The following is a 19,590-nucleotide window of genomic DNA, read 5'->3' on the forward strand; positions in this document are numbered from 1 at the left end:
GTTTCTATCATGGCTATTTTGAATTTGCAGTGGAATTCAGTCTTAATGCATATGGCTATAATCCCACTTACGTGAAAAAAGGAAACAAACCTATACATGCATATCAGATGGATGATTTAGACTTTGGCACAGAAATCCCCAAGGTAATTTTTTTTTTTTTTGAGACAGAGTCTTACTCTATTGCCCAGGTTGGAGTGCAGTGGTGTGATCTTGGCTCACTGCAACCTCTGCCTCCTGGGTTCAAGCAATTCTCCCATCTCAGCCTTCCAAGTAGCTGGGACTACAGGTGCGCACCACCACACCTGGCTAATTTTTGTATTTTTAGTTGAGACAGGGTTTCACCATGTTGGTCAGGCTGGTCTCGAACTCCTGACCTCAGGTGATCCACCCACCTTGGCCTCCCAAAGTACTGGGATTACAGGCATGAGCCACTGTGCCCGGCCCAGAAATCCTCCAAGAAAATTTGCATAACAGTAAGTCTAGAAATGGGGAAGTGCCAAGGTTGGTGTTCAGAGGCTTGGCTTCATCAGCAAGGGTTCAGGTAATCCCCATCTTTCTGCCTTGCCATCCTCTGACTAGATCTCATCATAATTGCAAGATGGTGTCTACAGTTCCAGGTATTACATTCATACACTCCAGGGACCTGTCAAAGAAAAGGGACTGGTCTCTTCCTGCTGCAGCTCTTTATTTATTTATTAAGCTCTTTTCTAAGAGCAAAGAAGCTTTTCCTAGAAACCTCCAGTTAACTTTTCATCACAATTCATTGGCCATAGCTGGACTGTAGGTCCCCCTTTAATCTCTGGCTTAAAGCAATCAGGATTTATTCTTGATTCCATAGATAAGAGGAGAACAACAGAGCAAAATTGCAATTCTGATAGTGTGGAAGAAAGAAAAGTGGCCAATTATCTTCTACAACGTGTATGTAAGTGGAATGAAAAATATCCAGGATATATCCCAAACTGTTAATGGTGAGTACCTCCAGGGAGCGCAGTGGGACTGGGAGGAGGATGGAAGGAGTTCTGTGGCAAATGCCGAAGTTGCCTATCTGACATCCTTCACCCACTTCTCCCTCGTTCATAGAAGCCGTCTTGTTTGGGGTAGCAAGAGGCAAAGGGAAATTTCTGGTAGAACAATTTCCTGCTTGATAAAAATAAAACCTATTCTGAACTTTTCCCTTTTATTTTATTATTTTTTTTAGAGACAGGGTCCTCCTCTGTCGCCCAGGCTGGAGTGCAGTGGTGCGATCACGGCTCACTGCAGCCTTGACCTCGAGGGCTCAGGGGATCCTCCCGCCTCAGCCTCCCAAGTAGCTGGGACTATAGGTGTGGCCACCACACCTGGTTAATTCTTGTAATTTTTGTAGAGATGGGGTTTCACCGTGCTGCCCAGGCTGGTCTTGAATTCCTGGGCTCAAGAGATCCACTGGTGTTGGCCTCTCAAAGTGAAGGGATCACAGACAAGAGCCACTGTACCCGGCCCAAGCTGTTTTTTTTTTTTTTTTTTTTTGACAGAGTCTCACTCTGTTGCCCAGGCTGGAGTACAGTGGCACGATCTCGACTCACTGCAACCTCCGCCTCCCGAGTTCAAGCAATTCTCCTGCCTCAGCTTCCTGAGTAGCTGGGATTACAGGCGCCTACCATGCCCGGTTAATTTTTTGTATTTTTAGTAGAGACCGAGTTTCACCATGCTGGCCAGGCTGGTCTCAAACTCCTGACCTCGTGATCCGCCTGCCTCAGCCTCCCAAAGTACTGGGATTATAGGTGTGAGCCACCATACCCAACCCAAGCTATTCTTTATAATTATGTGCTAACTGCACGGAGCGAGGAGTGACCTTGCGGACTGGGGGATGGCTAAGAGTACATTTCTTTATCACTATTTGGATTTAGACCAGAGGTTACAAACTGCTAGCCTCTGGTCAGAATGGTAGACATGTTTTGCTTGTCCTGCCAGGGTTTTATTTATTTATTTATTTACTTATTTATTTATGAGACAGTCTTGCTCTGTTGCACAGGCTGGAGTGCAGTGGCATGATCTCTGCAGGCTCAGACAGGCTCAGTGCAGCCTCTGTCTTCTGGGTTCAAGTGATTCTCCTGCCTCAGTCTCCTGAGTAGCTGGGACCACAGGTGCACACCACTATGCCTGGTTAATTTTTGCATTTTTAGTAGTGATGGGGTTTCACCGTGTTGGCCAGGCTGGTCTCGAACTCCTGACCTCAAGTGATCCACCCACGTCGGCCTCCCAAAGTGCTGGGATTACAGGTGTGAACCACCGTGACCAGGCACCAGGGTTTAAAAAAAATCACAATTAGGCCAGACGCGGTGGCTCATGCCTCATGCACTTTGGGAGGCTGAGGCGGGTGGATCGTGAGGTCAGGAGATTGAGACCATCCTGGCTAACACGGTGAAACCCCGTCTCTACTAAAAATACAAAAAAAAAAAAAAAAAAATTAGCCGGGCGTGGTGGCGGGCGCCTGTAGTCCCAGCTGCTCGGGAGTCTGAGACAGGAGAATGGCGTGAACTCGGGAGGCGGAGCTTGCAGTGAGTCGAGATCGTGCCACTGCACTACAGCCTGGGCAACAGAGCGAGACTCCATCTCAAAAAAAAAAAAAAAAATAGCCGGGCATGGTGGCAGGCGTCTGTAATCCCAGCTACTGGGGAGGTTGAGGCAGGAGAATCTCTTGAATCCGGGGGGCAGAGGTTGCAGTGAGCCAAGATCGCGCCACCGTACTCCAGCCTGGGTGACAGAGTGAGACTCCATCTCAAAAAACAAACAAACAAAAAAACACAAAATGACAATTAGCAATAATTATTTAAGAATTAGGGCTGGGTGGCCAGGCGCGGTGACTCATGCCTGTAATCCCAGCACTTTGGGAGGCCGAGGTGAGCAGATCACCTGAGGTCGGGAGTTTGAGACCAGCCTGATCAACATGGAGAAACCCCATCTCTAATAAAAATACAAAAAATTAGCCAGGTGTGGTGGTGCATGCTTGTAGTTCCAGCTACTCAGGAGGCTGAGGTAGGAAAATCGCTTGAACCTGGGAGGTGGAGGTTGTGGTGAGCTGAGATCGCGCCACTGCACTCCAGCCTGGGCAACAAGGGCGAATCTCTGTCAAAAAAAAAAAAAAAAAAAAAAAGAATTAGGGCTGGGTGAAGTGGCTCACACCTGTAATCCCAGCACTTTGGGAAGCCAAGACGGGAGGATCATTTGAATCCAGGAGTTTGAAGCCAGCCTAAGCAACATAGAGAGACCCTGACTGTACCAAAAAAAAAAAAAAAAGAAAAAGAAAATTAGCTGGGCCTGGTGGTGCATGCCTGTGGCCCAGCTACTTGGGAGGCTGAGGCAGGAGGATCCTCTGAGCCTGGGAGGTTGAGGCTGCAGTGAGCTGTGATCGCACCACTACACTCTAGCCTGGGGCAACAGAGTGAGACCCTGTCTCAAAACAAAAGGATTGGGATACTTCACATTAAGATCTGGCTTTCTGCCTTTCTTATAAAAACTGACATGCGGTATCTGGCAACACTGGGTTCATATTCCAACAGTAGTCACAGGCAGCTTAGTTCGTATCCTCCTTTTAGGCAAGGCAGCTGATTCGTTTGCTACAGACTTGATGCTCCCTAATGTCCTCTACCCAGTTGACTTCACTGACTTATATTATTGGTCTGACTCTGTGAGCATTTGAGTTAGTGAATCCTGGTTTCAGTTTTGGAATTAATGTGTGTGCGTGTGTATGTGTGTATGTAAGACTCAAAAATTGCTTTCCAGACAATCTTTTTTTTTTTTTTTTTGGAAACATTGTCTTGCTCTGTTGCTCAGGCTGGAGTGCAGTGGTGCAATCTTGGCTCATTGCAACCTCCGCCTTCTCGGTTCAAGGGATTCTCCTGCCTCAGCCTCCCAAGTAGCTAGGATTATAGGCCTGCACCACCATGTCTGGCTTTTTTTTTTTTTTTTTGTATTTTTAGTAGAGACAGGGTTTCACCATGTTGGCCAGGCTGATCTTGAACTCCTGACCTCAGGTGATCCGCCCACTTTGGCCTCCCAAAGTTTCATTCCAGACAATTCTGTGAAAAGGCATCTATCCTCATTCACAGAGTTGGGCAGACCCTGAAGTGGACTGGATTTGGAATGGTCACCCTCACTCTGGACTGTTTTGTAAGACTGGAAAAGCTAATAGCATGCACTCTTGACTGCCTGACTAGACACTTGGGGTGTTAACCCAGCTCTAGCTTTTCTTCTTGGTGTGGCCATGTGGTACTTTATGCAAACCCTGATTAACCTAAGCCACTGATTAGTTTGAAGGTGGCCATGTAACCAGATTCTGGCCAGTGAGAAATGAAGGACATTTGCTAGAGGGCTCTGGAAGAGTTTCCTTGCTGATGAAAGGGACACGCTGAGGAAGAAACAACCTTTTTACTTTGCCTGGACCTTGTCATGTCCACGTTTGATGCCTGAAACTGGGGTGGCCATACTGGGACCCTAAGGGTAGCTATCCCAGGGCAAGCTGAGACCCAGAAGATGGCACAGTGGAATGATGGAAAGAGGAACTCTCATATATGTGCTCAAAGCAGCACATGCAATGTTCATAGTGTATTATTTATAGCAGAAAAAAAGCCCATCAAAAGGAAGAAAAGATAAATCTTGTATGTTCATACAGTGGAATACTGTGCAGTGATGAAAAAGAATAGTTACAGTTACAGATTTCAACACAAGAAATCTCATAAATATAATGTTGAATGTGAAAAATAATAAAGCTGAAGGATACATATAGTATGATGTTTAAAAGCATCCAATACTTTGCCTTAGCAAAATAATATATGTGGGAAAAAGTATAAAGTAATGCATGGAAATGCATTACAATTTATTGAGTGTTTACTGGGTGCAACGCATCATGCTAACAAATAGCCAACCTGATTGAATTCTCACATCGACACTTAGTGAGAAATACTATTTTTTTTTTTTTTTTTGAGACAGAGTCTTGGTCTGTCACCCAGGCTGGAGTGCAGGGGCATGATCTTGGCTCACTGCAACCTCTGCCTCCAGGATTCAAGTGATTCTCCTGCCTCAGCCTCCTGAGCAGCTGGGAACACAGGCACGTGCCACCATGCTCAGCTAATTTTTTTTGTATTTTTATTGGAGTTGGAGTTTCAACATGTTGGCCAGGCTTGTCTTGAACTCCTGACCTCAGGTGATCCGTCCACCTCGGCCTCCCAAAGTGCTGGGATTACAGGCATGAGCCACTGTGCCTGGCCAAGAAATACAATTAATATCCCCACTTTCCAGATGAGAAAACTGAGGCCTAGAGAGGGGAAGTAAATTACCAATGGCATATAGTGGTTCTTTCTTAAGTATTAAAAACCTCATTTAATTCTATGGGATAAGAATTATCACCTCTCATTTCAAAACGAAGGAAAGGAGAACCCAGCTCACAGAGAGATCAAGTGCTTGAGGTGGGATTAAACACAGGTTTCTTCTAGTTCCAAAGCCTGTGCTTTTCTACCAATAAATTGTCACATCCACAATGCCTGGGAATATAAGCCACAACACACACACACACATACACACACACCCTAGCCTTGAACTTGAACCATATGGGACTGGGTAAAACCACACACATTGCTGCACCCAGAGCTCCCATCCCATCATTCGTATTATTTTTAACTGAACCCTGAACTGAACAGAAGGGAACAGTGCTCAAATTGAAACTGAACTTGTATATTTTTTCAAGCTGTTGAACTACAATATTTAAATATTCTAGAGACAGAGACAATTACATAGAGAATTCTATGCTAATCCCTTCACTCTGTATATTTTGATTTGCCTAAGGTCATAAGGCCATGACAGACTGGAGGGATTCTTAATCATTACAAAGCAGTTGTAGGTGGATTTTTCACTACTTCTACCCCTCTTTTACCCTCCCCTTCCCTTCGTGGCCAGGGCAGGGACTTGGAAGTTCCTGTACCCACCAGCTGTGATCCTCTCTACATTCTCTACCTTTTTTCAGAGCCCACATCCTTGTTCATGCTTGCTGAATGAAGAAAGGAGGGAGTAGGCCCTATGAGATGTGTATTTCCAATCTCCAAGGACAGGGAGCTCCAGCCTGAACCTGATTTCTCGGGGGTCCCTGAGCAGAAGCTTCATGCCTGGGGTGAGAAATTGGAACTTTCCACCAAGGCCAGTGATCCTCAGTATTCGAGCAGCCTGGCTGGGTGTCTTGGGATCCAGGTGGCCTTTGTCTCATCTGGACCAAGCCAGCACAGTTTGTGGCCCTCCCCCACAGCAAGAGGAGGGACTCTGAGGAGGCTTGGGGGCCCCTGGGGAGACATCCATCTTCCCAGAGCTTTATCATTTTTTCCATAACAGTATCCTCCCTTCAAGGTGGAAAGTCCCAGCTGGCAGCTGAGGATACTGTCAATGTGCTTTTGTTCTCTGTCTTGCCGCTAGCTCAGGCAGCAGGGCTGGAGACAAAGACACCTTCCTTTTTATACCAGCCTGTTCCAGGCTTGCTGTACATACAAATGGTGTAACACAGACCACCCCTTAATGCTGTGAGCTAGATCTCCCTGGTTTGAAATCTGGTTCTGCTACTTGCTAACTGATTAATGTATGAAAAACACTTAGGACAGCACCTGGTACATAGTAAGAGTGATGTAACTGCTTGCTGTTTATTACATGACTTTGGGCTTGGACAACTCATCTCCTCTCTCTGAGTCTCAGTTTCCCTAATTGTACAATTAAGATGGCAGTTCCTGCCTGCCTCTCGACCACTGATCTGGCCCTTTCTTGCTGTGTAGCCTTGGAGAGATTCTTGGGTTCTCTTAGCCTCTGTGTCCTCATCTATTAAACAGTACCTATTAAGAAGAGGGTTGTGGTGGTGAGGACATGAGAAAATGTGTACCCAGCATGTAGCATGGGGGCCAACACTAACACAGAGAAGGAGTTAAAACAAAGTTAGCTATTTTTTTTGGTTTTGTTTTTATGGATGAGAAAGTACTTTTTAAACTATAATAGGCTAAGGAAGAGTGTGGTTTTCTCACATGCTTTCCCAGCCATTCCTTATTCACAGACACCTAGAATCAGAGAGGACAGGATTGGAAGGGCCACTTTACAGGTAATGGATAATGAATTAATGGATATCTATTAATGGATAATGAATTAATCCATTCAACAAATATTTACTGAGCACCCATTATGAGCCAGGCACTGTTGTAAGTGCTGGGGTCAGAGCAGCACTGAGGGCGCTTCCCTCAAGGAGCTTTCATTTCTGTGGGGCAGACCTACAAAACCATGTGAATACATATGCCAGGTAAAGACTTATAAGCAGGTCTTCACAGTCTCAGAATATCTTACCCTTAACGAATCCTGGTTTCTGCAAGGCCTCAAGATATGATAGCAGGGTGGGACCCAGTGGCTCATGCCTGAAATCTCAGCACCTTGGGATGTTGAGGTGGGAGCATCTCTTGAGCTCAGGAGTTTCAGACCATCATGGGCAACACAGCAAAACTTTGTCTCTTCTAAAAATTAAAAAAAAAAAAAACTAGCTGGGCATAATGGCATGTGCCTGTAGTCCCAGCTACTTGGGGGGCTGAGGTGGGAGAATGGCTTGAGCCTGGGAGGTGGAGGCTGCAGCGAGCTGTGATTGCGCCACTGCATTCCAGCCTGGGCAACAGAGTGAGACCCTGTTTTTTTTTTTTTTTTTTTTAAAAAAGAAGATATGCTAGCGGGAGTCCACATTTATTGAATCTTCTTAGACACGGGAAGTGTCTTAAGCATTTTACACAACTTGAATCATTTAATCCTCACATCGACTCTGAAGGAAAGAATTGTCAGGAATCCTGTTTTATAGATGGAGAAACTAAGGCATGGAGAGATGGAGGGGAGCAGGGTTTGAACACACACCCCCTGGTTCAGGGCAGTGCCCTCAATCACCCTGCCATCTTGCTCTGCTGGCTGCATAACTCTCCTTCCCTCAACACCTCCCACCTCCCCATCTTGGTCGGCACCGGTTCTTTCTTCCCTCCCCCTTTCCTCCCCTATCCCGTTCTCAAGTATTTCTTCCACATTCTCAGTAGCCTGGGGTAAGCACTCTCTCTCTCTCTCTCTCTCTCTCTCTGTCTCTCTCTCTCTGGCCCTCAGTTTTCCCATCTGAGGATGGGGGATTGGACTGGATTATCTTCAGGTCCTTCCCTGACCACTCTAATTTTCAGCTCCTTATCAGTTTGTGATTCTTTTATTTGCTGATTTGTTTTCTAGTCTGTTAGCCTACCCTACTGTGAGCTACCGAGCAATGAGCTCCCTCTTTCTGTTCACCACATCTCCCTAGAGCCTGGCAATGTGCCCGGCACTTAGTAGGCCCTCAATAAATATTTGTAGATGAAGAAAGGAGGGGATGAGGGCAATTGTATTCAGTTTTCTAAAGCCAGCTCCTGCACTCTCTCCCCGGCCCCTCTTCTTTTCTCAGCTCTTTCCCCTCCCCACTTCCCTCCCGCCCTCTCACCTCCCAGGGCCCACTCCGGCCCTCCATCCGGCCTGCATTTTTCCGGGTTTGATATCATTTTTTCCACTCTCCCGGCTGTTGCCGGCCGCCTCTGCCAACTTTCCACAGCTAGAGCCCCTCCCCCTGACCGCAGGCGGGAGACAGCTTGGGGTGGGGGAAGAAGACCTTCCTTCTTTTCCCTTCCCCAGGCTGGGGTTGGGGTGTGGGAGTGAGTGCCATCCGTCCCCGTTGGAAGGCTAGGGTGTGGGGAGTCGCGGCTGGAGGACGCTGCTGACTGGCTGGCGGGTGCTGCGGTCTTTCTCTGCACCGCGTCCCCCGGGGCTGGGGCGTCTGGGCTAGTTGGGGGAAGGGATGTCCGGCGTCAGGGACACGATGGTCCAAACGGTTTGCGTCTTGTTTTCTTCTCAAAGCAGTGACATCCCTTCCTTTCGGGCTGGAAACTCCTGACCTGATCCCCAACACCCAGCCCTGACCCCAGCCAGGCCTCACCACCTCCTTCCTCCCGCACAGTCAAAGGGAGACCCAGGAGGAGGCTGGGCCCTGGGGTGTAGTCCTCCCTGGCTGGGTGACTCTGGCAAGCTCACCTCCTCTCTCTAGGCTTGTTTCTGCCTTCGGGAAATGAGTGAGTTGGATTAAACGGGGGTCCATCCCCGGGATTAATGGACTGAGTTTCATAGAGCTCCTGTCCCAACCTCCTTTAAATTGGATGTGAAATTATGTTTTTAAATTCGTTTTGCCAAGATTCTATAGGGTTTTGTATCATCTTTAAAGTGGACAATGGATATGCTGGTCACTAGAGTCTGACAAGCCTGGGCTGGAATCCCGGCAACTTCACGTCTAGCAGCTGTATGATCTTGGGTGAGCCTTCGGTGTCCTCTGCCTCAGTTTACTAATGAACAAAATGGGGTTAATCGTAAACCCTTCTCCCAGGTGTTGGGAGGATTAATTGTTGTGACAGCTTAGTACACAGCTCCCAACAAACGCCAGCAATTCTATTGCCAGGATGAGTACTGAGGTCCTTCCAGACATGTGAATCTAGAACGTAAAAAATGAGTCAATGAGAAAGTAGCTGGTCACGGAACTGTGGTTGTGATCCACTGTCGAGAGAAGGGCCTAAGCACAAAATTAGTCCAAGTACTTTACTGATTGGCCCTGACGCCCAGGCCAGCAGGCCAAACCAGTCTACAGTCAAGTGTAGATGGGAGGGCAGTAGGTGGAGACGCCTAGAAGAGCCGAGACGGAGAGGTCTGGGCATTCAGATGGGACATCCTTCTGGTCTGGTTTATTGTGAGGGTTTCTGAGGGTTGGCCAGAGCCCAGGGACAAGGAAGATTTTTTTTACAAAAAGACACCCACCACGTAAAAAACTACTTTGTGCCCAGCTTGGGGTTTCGGCCCCATCGTCTGTCTGTGCATCGCTTTCCCGGGGTCCCCCAGGCTTGGATCTGGGGGATACTCAGGCCATCAGGGCAGCAGGCAAGCAAGACCCATGATGCAGACTCCAGGTAACGGCGCCTTTGCCCCGCAGTGGCGTCCCTGGAGCCCAGAACGCACCTCAGTGACCCGCCAACTCTCAGAAGGGCGGGCGGCTTCAGAGCACGGCCAGATTGTGGCAGGACTTGGAGCGGGCCTTGAGTGCCCGGCGGCGTGCGCTGCGGGCTGTCAGGCGTGCCAGGAAGCGACGAGCGCGCTGGGTTAGGCTGGCCGGCCGTCGGGGTGCTGGGGGTTCCTTGGCCGCACTGTCCCGGCGGCGCAAGCGCAGTTGGCGTACCACGCCCTCGAAGAGCTCGGCCACGTTGTGCTGCAGCGTGGCGGATGTCTCGATGAATTTACAGTCGAACACCACAGCGCAGGCACGGCCCTCTGAGGGGGCGGGGCCCGTCGAGGAGGGGTGGAGACATAACGGAAGGCGGAGAAAAAGGTAGGAAGAGATGTGTTCAGTCTCGATTGGAAGCAATTTTTCCTGTGCCCATACCTGGTGCTGCTGTCTGGGGACTCAGATAAATCAGACTGGTCTTTGAGGGAAGACAGAGAGGCTGGGGTCAGGGAGGGGTCAGATTGAATGCCAGGTAAAGGGTCTAATTTGCTGTGGATCGGAATTACCTGGAGGAGCTCGTTTAAATGCAGATTCCTGGACCCACCCTCAGAGTTTCTGATTCTGTAGGTTTGGGCTGAGGTCTGGAAATCTGTGCTTTAACAAAATCTCCTGGGGCTTATGTTGCAGTTTTTTTTTTTGGACGTCTGTTCACAAAGCATACGGTCTTCCACCTCCAGGATGCCACTGGGCCCGAGTTCTAGTCCTTAGGGGCTGGTGACTGTGAAACTGGCTTTTTCCTTTCTGGGTCTCAGTTTACACATTAAGTGGTCTTACTCTGTAAGACCACTTAAAAATTGTTATGGGCCCTATCTGATATGTCAAACTTATTAAAATAGTCCCCATCCCATTGTAAATACAAGCCATATATGACATTTAAAGTTTTGGTTTGTAGTTGCTGGTTGACAAAATATGTTTTGCAGACAAAGCTTTGCGAAATTTGAATTTCTAAATTTTTTCACTGTATTTTGGAGTCAATAATGATTCTTTTCAGTTCTCAAATGTAAGCCCTTGAAAAGCCTGTAGGCACTGGGCCTATCATCCTGGTGGATAAAGTGTCTCTGATTAAGGGGCTAGGGGAGCCATAGAGGAAATTATTATTATTATTTTTTTGAGACAGTCTCATTCTGTCGCCCAGGCTGGAGTGCAGTGGCATGGTCTTGGCTCACTGCAGTCTCTGCCTCCTGGGTTTAAGTGATTCTCATGCATCAGCTGCCCAAGTAGCTGGGATTACTGGTGTGCACCACCATGCCTGGCTAATTTTTGTATTTTTTTTTTTTTTTTTTTTTTTTTTTTTTTTGGAGACGGAGTCTTGCTCTGTCACCCAGGCTGGAGTGCAGTGGCGCAGTCTCGGCTCACTGCAAGCTCCGCCTCCCGGGTTCACGCCATTCTCCTGTCTCAGCCTCTCCGAGTAGCTGGGACTACAGGCGCCCGCCACCACGCCCGGCTAATTTTTTTGTATTTTTAGTAGAGACGGGGTTTCACCGTGGTCTCAATCTCCTGACCTTGTGATCCGCCCGCCTCGGCCTCCCAAAGTGCTGGGATTACAAGCGTGAGCTGTATTTTTAGTAGAGATGGGGTTTCACCATGTTGGCCAGGTTGGTCTCGAACTCCTGACCTCAAGTGATCCACTTGCCTCAGTCTTCCAAAGTGCTGGGATTACAGGCGTGAGCCACTGGGACTGGCCAGAATTTTTTTTAAAAAAGAGTTAAAATTATTATTATTATTTTTTTTGTAGAGTGAGGGTCTTGCTGTGTTGCCAAAGCTGGTCTCAAACTCCTGGGCTCAAGCAAGTCCTCCCGCCTTGGCCTCCCAAAGTGCTAGGATTATAGTTGTGAGCCACCATGCCCCACCACATACAGGAATTTTTAAGAAGTGCAAATTCAGCTCTGGTCTTGGAAAATTCTGGCAGGTGGTAAGGAGGAATAATTGAGAAGCAGGAGGACTGGCGAAGGTGGAGATGCCAGGATAGCACAAAGACTGTAGGCAGAGAGGGAAGGGAATGTGGGATTAATGGAGGTGGCCTGACAGGACTTGGGGACTGGTTTGGGGGTGGTGAGTGGGAGGCAAGAATAGTTCCTAGCTTGCAGGCTTAGGCAAGTGGCTGCAGGGTAGGGGCAGCTTGGCAGGGACAGTCACTGAGACGAAGAGCGCTGGAGGGGCAGCCATGACAGTGGGGTGGGATGAAGGGCTCACCTTCTACAGAGACTTCTCGGCAGCGGGCCAAGTCCGCCTTGTTGCCCACAAGGATGATGGGCACGTGGTCTGCCTGATGTGTGCGCCGCAGCTGGATGCGGAGCTCAGAGGCACTCTCAAAGCTGCCTCGGTCTGCGATGGAGTATACGATGACATAGGCACTGCCATCCTGCAGGCATGACTCCTGGCTCCAGCTTTTATCCTGCGGGAGAGGGACCCAAGGCCCATCCTCAGAGGGTATCTAGGCCCTGGCTGAGGAAGGTGGACCTGGGATGGTCTAATGGGTGGGATGGGGCTGAGGTTTATAGTTTGGACAGGTGTGGGGGACAACTTCTGCTACAATTCCCTGTGTCACCTTGGGAAAATCGGTGATCCTTTCTGAGCCTCAGTTTCTCTGCTTAAAAATTTAGGCTAATAACACTACCTCACAGAATTCTCTCACTCACTGATACTTTTGCAGGCTGGGTAGTGGAGACAAAATTTACTTGGTTCCTGTTCCTGTTAAAGAGGGTTCTGCCTTGACCTGTTTAGCTCTTTTGTCTTGTTTCTGAGGAGGGTTTAGCCTTGCCAGATGGTTCTTTATGCCTGGTGAAATCCAGAATGAAGAGAAAAAAGAGAGAGAAGTGAGGACAGGAGGCTGACTTTAGAGGGAAGGCATTTTTCGGGACAGTTTTGAAGACGGAGGTGAAGGAGCAACTGTAAAGTGTAAGTTCACAAGGGGATGAGAGAGGCAAGGGGCACTTTAAGAAGTAGAGTCTTTTCAAGTTGTTTGACCAAGAAAAAGAAAGAACTGCAGTGCTTTTGATATTTCGGATGGTGATCTTTTGTTAGGGACAGCCCTCCAAGACTGGACTACCTGGGTGGTAACTTTATAAGTGGTGAATAAGACACGGTTTCTGCCCTCCAAAAGCTCATGGTCTGGAAGAGAGCTTATGGAAATGGGAGTTATAGTGTAGTGTGAAAGTACCACTAAGAAGCATGTGTAAGTGGCTGGAGGAGTGGGGTGGGGAGGCCAGAACAACCCCACCTGGCAGAGTGTGCGAGGGCTTCACAGGGGACTGGTGAATGGGGTTAGGAAAGAGGGGGAGGCCAAGCAGGAGAGAAGAGATTCCAGACAAAGGGAACAGTCAGAGCTAAGGCCTGAAGTGAGAAAGACTGAGTGTGGTTGTGAGGTAGTGAAGACGCCAGAAATTTTCTTTCATTTTTCTTTTTTTTGAGATGGAGTCCCACTCTGTCTCCCAGGCTGGAGTGCAGTGGCGTGATCTCGGCTTACTGCAACCTCCGCCTCCCGGGTTCAAATGATTCTCCTGCCTCGGCTTCCTGAGTAGCTGGGATGACAGGCGCCTGCCATGATGCCCGGCTAATTTTTGTGTTTTTGGTAGAGACGGGGTTTTACGATGTTGGCCAGGCTGGTCTCAAACTCCTGACCTCAGGTGATCCACCCACCTCGGCCTCCCAAAGTGCTGGGATTACAGGTGTGAGCCACTGTGCTTGGCCAGAAGCCAGAAATTTTCTGATAACCAAATGGGAATTTGGTGATGAATAGGAAAGCATCAGATTCGTGGTCAGTGTCATTGTCAAAGGGGGGTAAGTTCTCAACAGCCATATAGATCATTTCCCAGGCCAAATAACCTTAGGGTGAGTCAGACAGATGTGGGTTCTCAACCTTGAGTATGGACAGGTTTCTTCCTTTGGGTCTTCGTTTTCCCCATCTCTAGAATGAGAAAATGAGTCTTGACCATTCATTCATTCATTGAACAAATATTTTTGGAGGATTTGCTGTATGTCAAGATCACAAAAGCCAGTTGGTGCATGGATTTGTAGGTATGAACTCATTGGGAGTGTGATTAAAAATATAGATTCTCAGCTGGGCGCGGTGGCTCATGCTTGTAATCCCAGCACTTTGGGAGGCTGAGGTGGGCAGATTACCTGAGGTCAGGAGTTCGAGATCAGCCTGGCTAACATGGTGAAACCCTGTCTCTACTAAAAATACAAAAATAGCTGGGCATGGTGGTGGGTGCCTGTAGTCCCAGCTACTCAGGAGGCTGAGGCAGAAGAATAGCTTGAACCTGGGAGGCGGTGGTTGCAGTGAGCCGAAATCACGACCCTGCACTCCAGCCCAGGTGACAGGGCGAGACTCCATCTCAAAAAAAAAAAAAAAAAAAGAAAAGAAAAAAAAGAATAAGAAGCTCTAAAAGTGGGGCTCTAGTATCTATCTATCTATCTATCATCTATCTATCTATCTATCTATCTATCTATCTATCTATCTGTCATCTGTCTATCTATCTATCATCTATCTATCTTTATTGAGATGGAGTCTCGCTCTGTTGCCCAGGCTGAGGGTGAGGGCCAGGGTGAGGCCTGATAATTTGATTTTTATTATTTATTTATTTATTTTTTTTGAGACAGAGTTTCGCTCTTGTTGCCTAGGCTGGAGTGCAATGGCATGATCTCTGCTCACCGCAACCTCCGCCTCCCAGGTTCAAGCGATTCTCCTGCCTTAGCCTCCTGAGTAGCTGGGATTACAGGCATGCGCCATCACACCCGGCTAATTTCATACTTTTAGTAGAGACAGGGTTTCTCCATGTTGGTCAGGCTGGTCTCAAACTCCCTACCTCAGGTGATCCGCCCACCTCGGCCTCCCAAAGTGCTGGGGTTACAGGCATGAGCCAACGCGCCCAGCTGATAATTTGATTTTTAATACACTCCAAGTGGCCCTGATGGTCAGCCAACCTGGTACACTAAGGTCCTAAGGCCCACCCAATTCTGTCAGATTTAGCCTCTCTGATATCAGAGTACCATGTAGCACACAGATGGAATGGATGGATACTTATTTCAATAATGCTGCTACTGCTTGGACCCTCTTTGAGACCTCTCTTCACAGTCACCGATCAGGGAAACTGGTTCAGTTTCCTAATTTTGCTGGTTGGAAAATAAAAGGCCAGAAAAGAGGAGAAAATTTTCTCAAGGCTAAAGCAAGCTGGGTGTGGAGTTCCAGTTCCTGCCTTCTAGTCTAGTATCCTTTCTCCCCTGTCTCCTGAGTGGGACTCCCAGTCTGATCACCCATCTTAACTTGCTGGACACTGCCCCATAGCATTCTCAGCTGCATATGAAAAGTAGACCCTCTCACCAGCCTGTGAGGTCCACGAGGCCAGAGGGCATGTCTGCCTTATTCATCTCTGTGTCTCCAAGGTCCTGGTCCATGATAGACACCCAGCAAGTATTTCTGAATGAATGAATGAGCAAATGACTGAAACCTCAGCTGAAGGTTCAGAAGGTGATGCTCTTGATGGGGAGGACAGTCATAAGACGAGGACTCTTATGCAGTCCTAATGCATAAGAATACAGCCTCAGCCGGGCATGGTGGCTCATGCCTGTAATCTCAGCACTTTGGGAGGCTGAGGCAGGTGGATCACCTGAGGTCAGGAGTTCGAGACCATCCTGACCAACATGATGAAACCCTGTCTCTACTAAAAATACAAAAATTAGCTGGGCATGGTGACAAGTGCCTGTAATCCTAGCTACTCAGGAGGCTGAGGCAGGAGAATCGCTTGAACCTGGGAGGCGGAGGTTGCAGTGAGCCGAGATGGTGCCACTGCACTCCAGCCTGGGCAACAAGAGTGAAACTCCATCTAAAAAAAAAAAAAAAAAAAAAAAGAATAAGATCTACAAAGATTTCGTAGATCTGGGTTTGAATCTCACTTGCTATTTGAGAGCTTTAGACACATTATTATTATTATTTAACTGCTCTGGTCTTTGGTTTCCTCATCAGTAAATGGGAATCAGAAGACTCACCATTTAGTTTTTGAGCAGGCTATCCCTTAGAGAGATGGGATCCCAGGTGATTTTAGATCCTTCTCTTTGCTTAGGTGTTTTTCGTCAGAGTTCTACAATGAGCATGTATTACCCATGTAGCAAAAGAAAAGAAAACACAAACAAGATAAAATCATAACAGGGACATGTTCCTGCCTACTGCTCTCTTCCTGCTCTGATTTCCTTTTTCTCTAGCTACCAAGTCATAATTACTAAGAGTTATCATTTACAATTCTTCACCCCTATTCAGCAGTTTTTCTTGCTTTAAACTGGGCTTACCTCTGAAATTGCATAAGAACTTTAAAAAACTAGCTGATGAGGAAGGCAGGAATGGTTAACCCATTTATCAGATGAGAAAACTGAAGCTCAGAGTGGTTAAGTCAACTGCACAAAACTACACAACTAGTAAGAAAAAGAAAGGGGGTTCAGCCTTAGGTATTTTGGGGCCAAATCCAGCGTTCCTTCTGCACAATGTGGGTGGGAGGCATGGGACAAGGGTGGAAATAATGATGGGGAGATCTGCAGGGGGGGAAGTACATTCTGGGATGGCTGCTAGGAGGGGATTGTGGAGTGAGAAAAGGGGTCAGAGTCATAAGGGTCTTCTGTTTGGGATTGGAAAGACTGCTTAGGAGCTGTGGGTGTTGGGGGAGGGTGCTGAGGATGGCTCTTGCTCACACCTGATCTGTAGTGTCCCAGGAGGGGACGGGAGGGTGTCTAGTATTAGGCTCAGCACCCCTCTCCCCAAATTCTGCTTGCAGTGCCATACCAGTTTCTCGGCCTCCCAGGTGTCCACGACCACCAGTGTGGTGTCTTCTCCATCCACTGTGAGGGTCCTCTCATATACATCTTCTGCAACTGAGGGAAGAGCTGGATCTCAGGGAGGAGGGGCAAGCCTGAGAGAGTGTGGTGTTCCCTACCCCCCATTTCTGGTCACATCGCCCCCTCCACTTGTCCTCAGAAGCACTTATCACACTTGTTTGATGCCTGTCTCTCCTGGTAGGAACCCATGTCTCCCCAGCTGCCATAGTATCTGGCTCATAGTAGGTGCCAGAAAGATTTGATTGATTGAATGAAGGTGGGGTGGTGGGGTTAAAGTTGGGCTAGGAATTCTCCCAGGCCTGCTCTGTCTCTGACTTAGTGTGTGCTTCAGGCAGGTCATGTTATCCTCTCTTGACCTCAGTCTCCCTATCTGTAACACATATGGGTTCTCACTCTTGAGGCTGGGGGAGAGAAGTCAAGGCTAGAGAAGAGTCTGGCTAGATGTCCCTACCTTTTCTTTGAATTTAATCAACCCCCTTCCCCCACTCACCCTATGTCCTTTTGGCCAGTCCTTCAGGGGCCTAGCTTCTCTCTTCTATCTTCCCTGTACCCCATCATCCTGGGGCCCCTGACACTCTCAGCTCACAGCATTTCCTGGGAATAAAGCAACCCAGGGCCCAGAACTTGGGGTCTGGGAGTCTCCCTTCTGCAAAGGATCTTAGTTTTGCTGTAGATCATGGTGACCATGGATGGGTGTCTATGGGACTGGGAGAATCTAAGAGTCAGAGGAGTTGGGGAGGGGAGTTTCTGACCTTGGTGGAAGTCCACCATTTCTTGACATGGAATTCAGAATTGCCACCCGCATGACATGGAAATGAATCATATACTTCTCATTCATGGGAAGTTGGCAAAATTCTTGTTCTATTCAAGAATTTCCCTCCCGTTGACCATCGTGCAGGCTGTGCCCTGTACAACTTTGGAGGGCGGGGGGGCATCATTCATGTCATAGTCTAAGTGAATGATGCCCCTTAGAGTTGAACAGTGCGTGACTTGTACAACTGTTCTTGGCAGCCCCATGTCCCTGGTGACAGGGCTTTCACTCCTTTGGCCACATCCCAGCCCAGCCCATATGGCCCCTACCTCCCAGCTGTTCATGGAGGTCCCTCTCTTGCTTCCCTGCAAAGAGGCTGGCCAGGCTGGTCTTCCCCACTCCAGGATCTCCAAGTAGCACCACACGGTAGAGAGCCTCCCAGGAGCCTTCAGAGTCGCTGGATTCAGAAGACCAATCATCTGGGGCAGGTGAAGGTTTCTGGGTGGGAGGGTTAAGGGAGGCTGATTGGCCCAGCCGGGGATGCTGAGATTGAGTGGAAGGCACTGTGCTCAGGAGGCCAGGCTGGCGGCCCCGTGGGGACAGGGGCAGTGGGGTGCTGGATCGCCGGTGCAGAGGGGTCTTTGCTTCCTGCCCGGTGTTGAGTGTCATCTTTGGTATGAGGGGTTTTGCTTCTTCCTTCTTTCCTTCTAAAACAAGGGGGAATTGGCTGTCAGCCAATTGCTTTGAGCTGCTTCTTTCTATAGCGTCCTGATGAGCTGCTGAGATGGCTTCTTCCAGATCCCCCTCTTGTTCAGATGGGAGTAGGAGGTGCCTCAGCTTCTTGGGGCAGAAAGCCCCTAGGTTTTCTGGCCTCGGGCTCTGCGTAAACCTGGATCCGGATGGAAGGAGTGAGTGTGAAGGCTGTGAACACACAGACATGCACACCCAGAGGCCATTCCCTTGTCTTAAGGATGATCTACTCCTGATGACAGACAAGCAGGTGGAGGGGCAGTAGTGAGGTGGGATGTCCTCACATGCACACTCCCCATTCCGTGTACACGGACCTGCCCTTCCCACAGAACATGAGGCCCTGGCTCTGAAGGGCATCTAAATTGTCCCCCTCCTCCCTTTCCCCACCGCTCTCTTTCACAGGTTCTGGGTTGGGAGTGCAGTTTCAGGTCCCCCCCAAGGGTAGGGGTTGCTTAACTTTCGATGCCCAATTTCACGGGGTCTGAGGAGGAAGAGGCAGGAGTGCGGGCTGGCACTCCAGAAGCACGAGGGGGGTATGGGGGTAACCCGACTGTAACCCGAGTGCCCTAGTGCCATGGGAACCGCGTGTCTGACCCGCCCCCTGTGTGAAAAATTCAGGAGCTGCTGGCGCTACGGCCTCCAACTGCTTTTGGGGACAGGAGCTGCCGCCGGTCAGGCCCCAGGTTAGGTGACAGGACAGGGTCCTGGCAGGGGACGGGGAGGGCAGACCACAGGGCCCGGGAACGCTGTGCCATTCCTGGAGTCTGGGTCCGAGCTTTCTCAGCCGGCATCCCGGGTGTGAATCCCCCATCCTGGGGTTGGAGGGGTCTTTGTCCAGGGCTATCCAGCCCTCCGGGTCCCAGGTCTGAAGACCCTCACCCTCGGGACGCGGTTTCGAAGCTCCCCTATTCTTGCCAACTCTGCTGAATCCCCCTTCAATCGCCTGGCGAACTCTGTTCCAACTTGAGCAAGTTGGCGGCGCGTAGCGCAGGGCTTTACCTCGGCGTGGGAGGGGTCCAAGGTCCCTCGTAGCTTCAGCGGCTGGATGCTCCAGGCTGTACCACCCGCCTCCGCGCGCAGCCCCTCAGGCCAGTTCCCTTCCCCTCGCCGCCTCGGCCGGGGGAGGAGCCGCGACCCCGCCCCATCCAGCCCCGCCCCATTAGGGCAGCCCCGGGGT

At 49.1% G+C, this 19,590-nt stretch overlaps 2 protein-coding genes and 1 long non-coding RNA gene across 7 annotated transcripts in view; 1 reads left to right on the plus strand and 2 right to left on the minus strand.

Annotated features, from left to right (window-relative positions):
- DEFB124 (defensin beta 124) overlaps positions 1 to 19,590 on the plus strand; it is a 46,103-nt gene that overhangs the window by 19,861 nt on the left and 6,652 nt on the right. For 2 of the 5 annotated variants that reach the window (XR_008654609.2, XR_008654610.2), the window contains one exon: positions 839 to 859. The gene's annotated coding sequence lies outside the window, so the exon portion shown is untranslated. Of the gene's footprint in view, positions 1 to 838; positions 969 to 6,052; positions 6,143 to 19,590 lie in introns of those variants that run through there. The other 3 variants (XR_008654608.1, XM_055266168.2, XM_055266170.2) reach the window with 3 other exon arrangements.
- On the minus strand, positions 6,929 to 8,740 carry LOC129474668 (uncharacterized). The gene is made up of 4 exons (XR_008654611.2): positions 8,492 to 8,740; positions 7,345 to 7,508; positions 7,181 to 7,258; positions 6,929 to 7,064 (listed from the first exon to the last, which is right to left on the minus strand). It is a non-coding gene; the product is annotated as an uncharacterized lncRNA (long non-coding RNA).
- REM1 (RRAD and GEM like GTPase 1) lies at positions 9,620 to 19,517 on the minus strand. Its single transcript, XM_055265509.2, has 5 exons — positions 19,413 to 19,517; positions 17,993 to 18,552; positions 16,860 to 16,942; positions 12,281 to 12,482; positions 9,620 to 10,353 (listed from the first exon to the last, which is right to left on the minus strand). The coding sequence occupies exons 2-5, from the start codon at positions 18,330 to 18,332 to the stop codon at positions 10,082 to 10,084; spliced, it is 897 nt and encodes a 298-aa protein (XP_055121484.2). The 5' UTR covers positions 18,333 to 18,552; positions 19,413 to 19,517; the 3' UTR covers positions 9,620 to 10,081.

Source organism: Symphalangus syndactylus, chromosome 24, assembly GCF_028878055.3.
Source record: "Symphalangus syndactylus isolate Jambi chromosome 24, NHGRI_mSymSyn1-v2.1_pri, whole genome shotgun sequence".
Classification (NCBI taxonomy): domain Eukaryota; kingdom Metazoa; phylum Chordata; class Mammalia; order Primates; family Hylobatidae; genus Symphalangus; species Symphalangus syndactylus.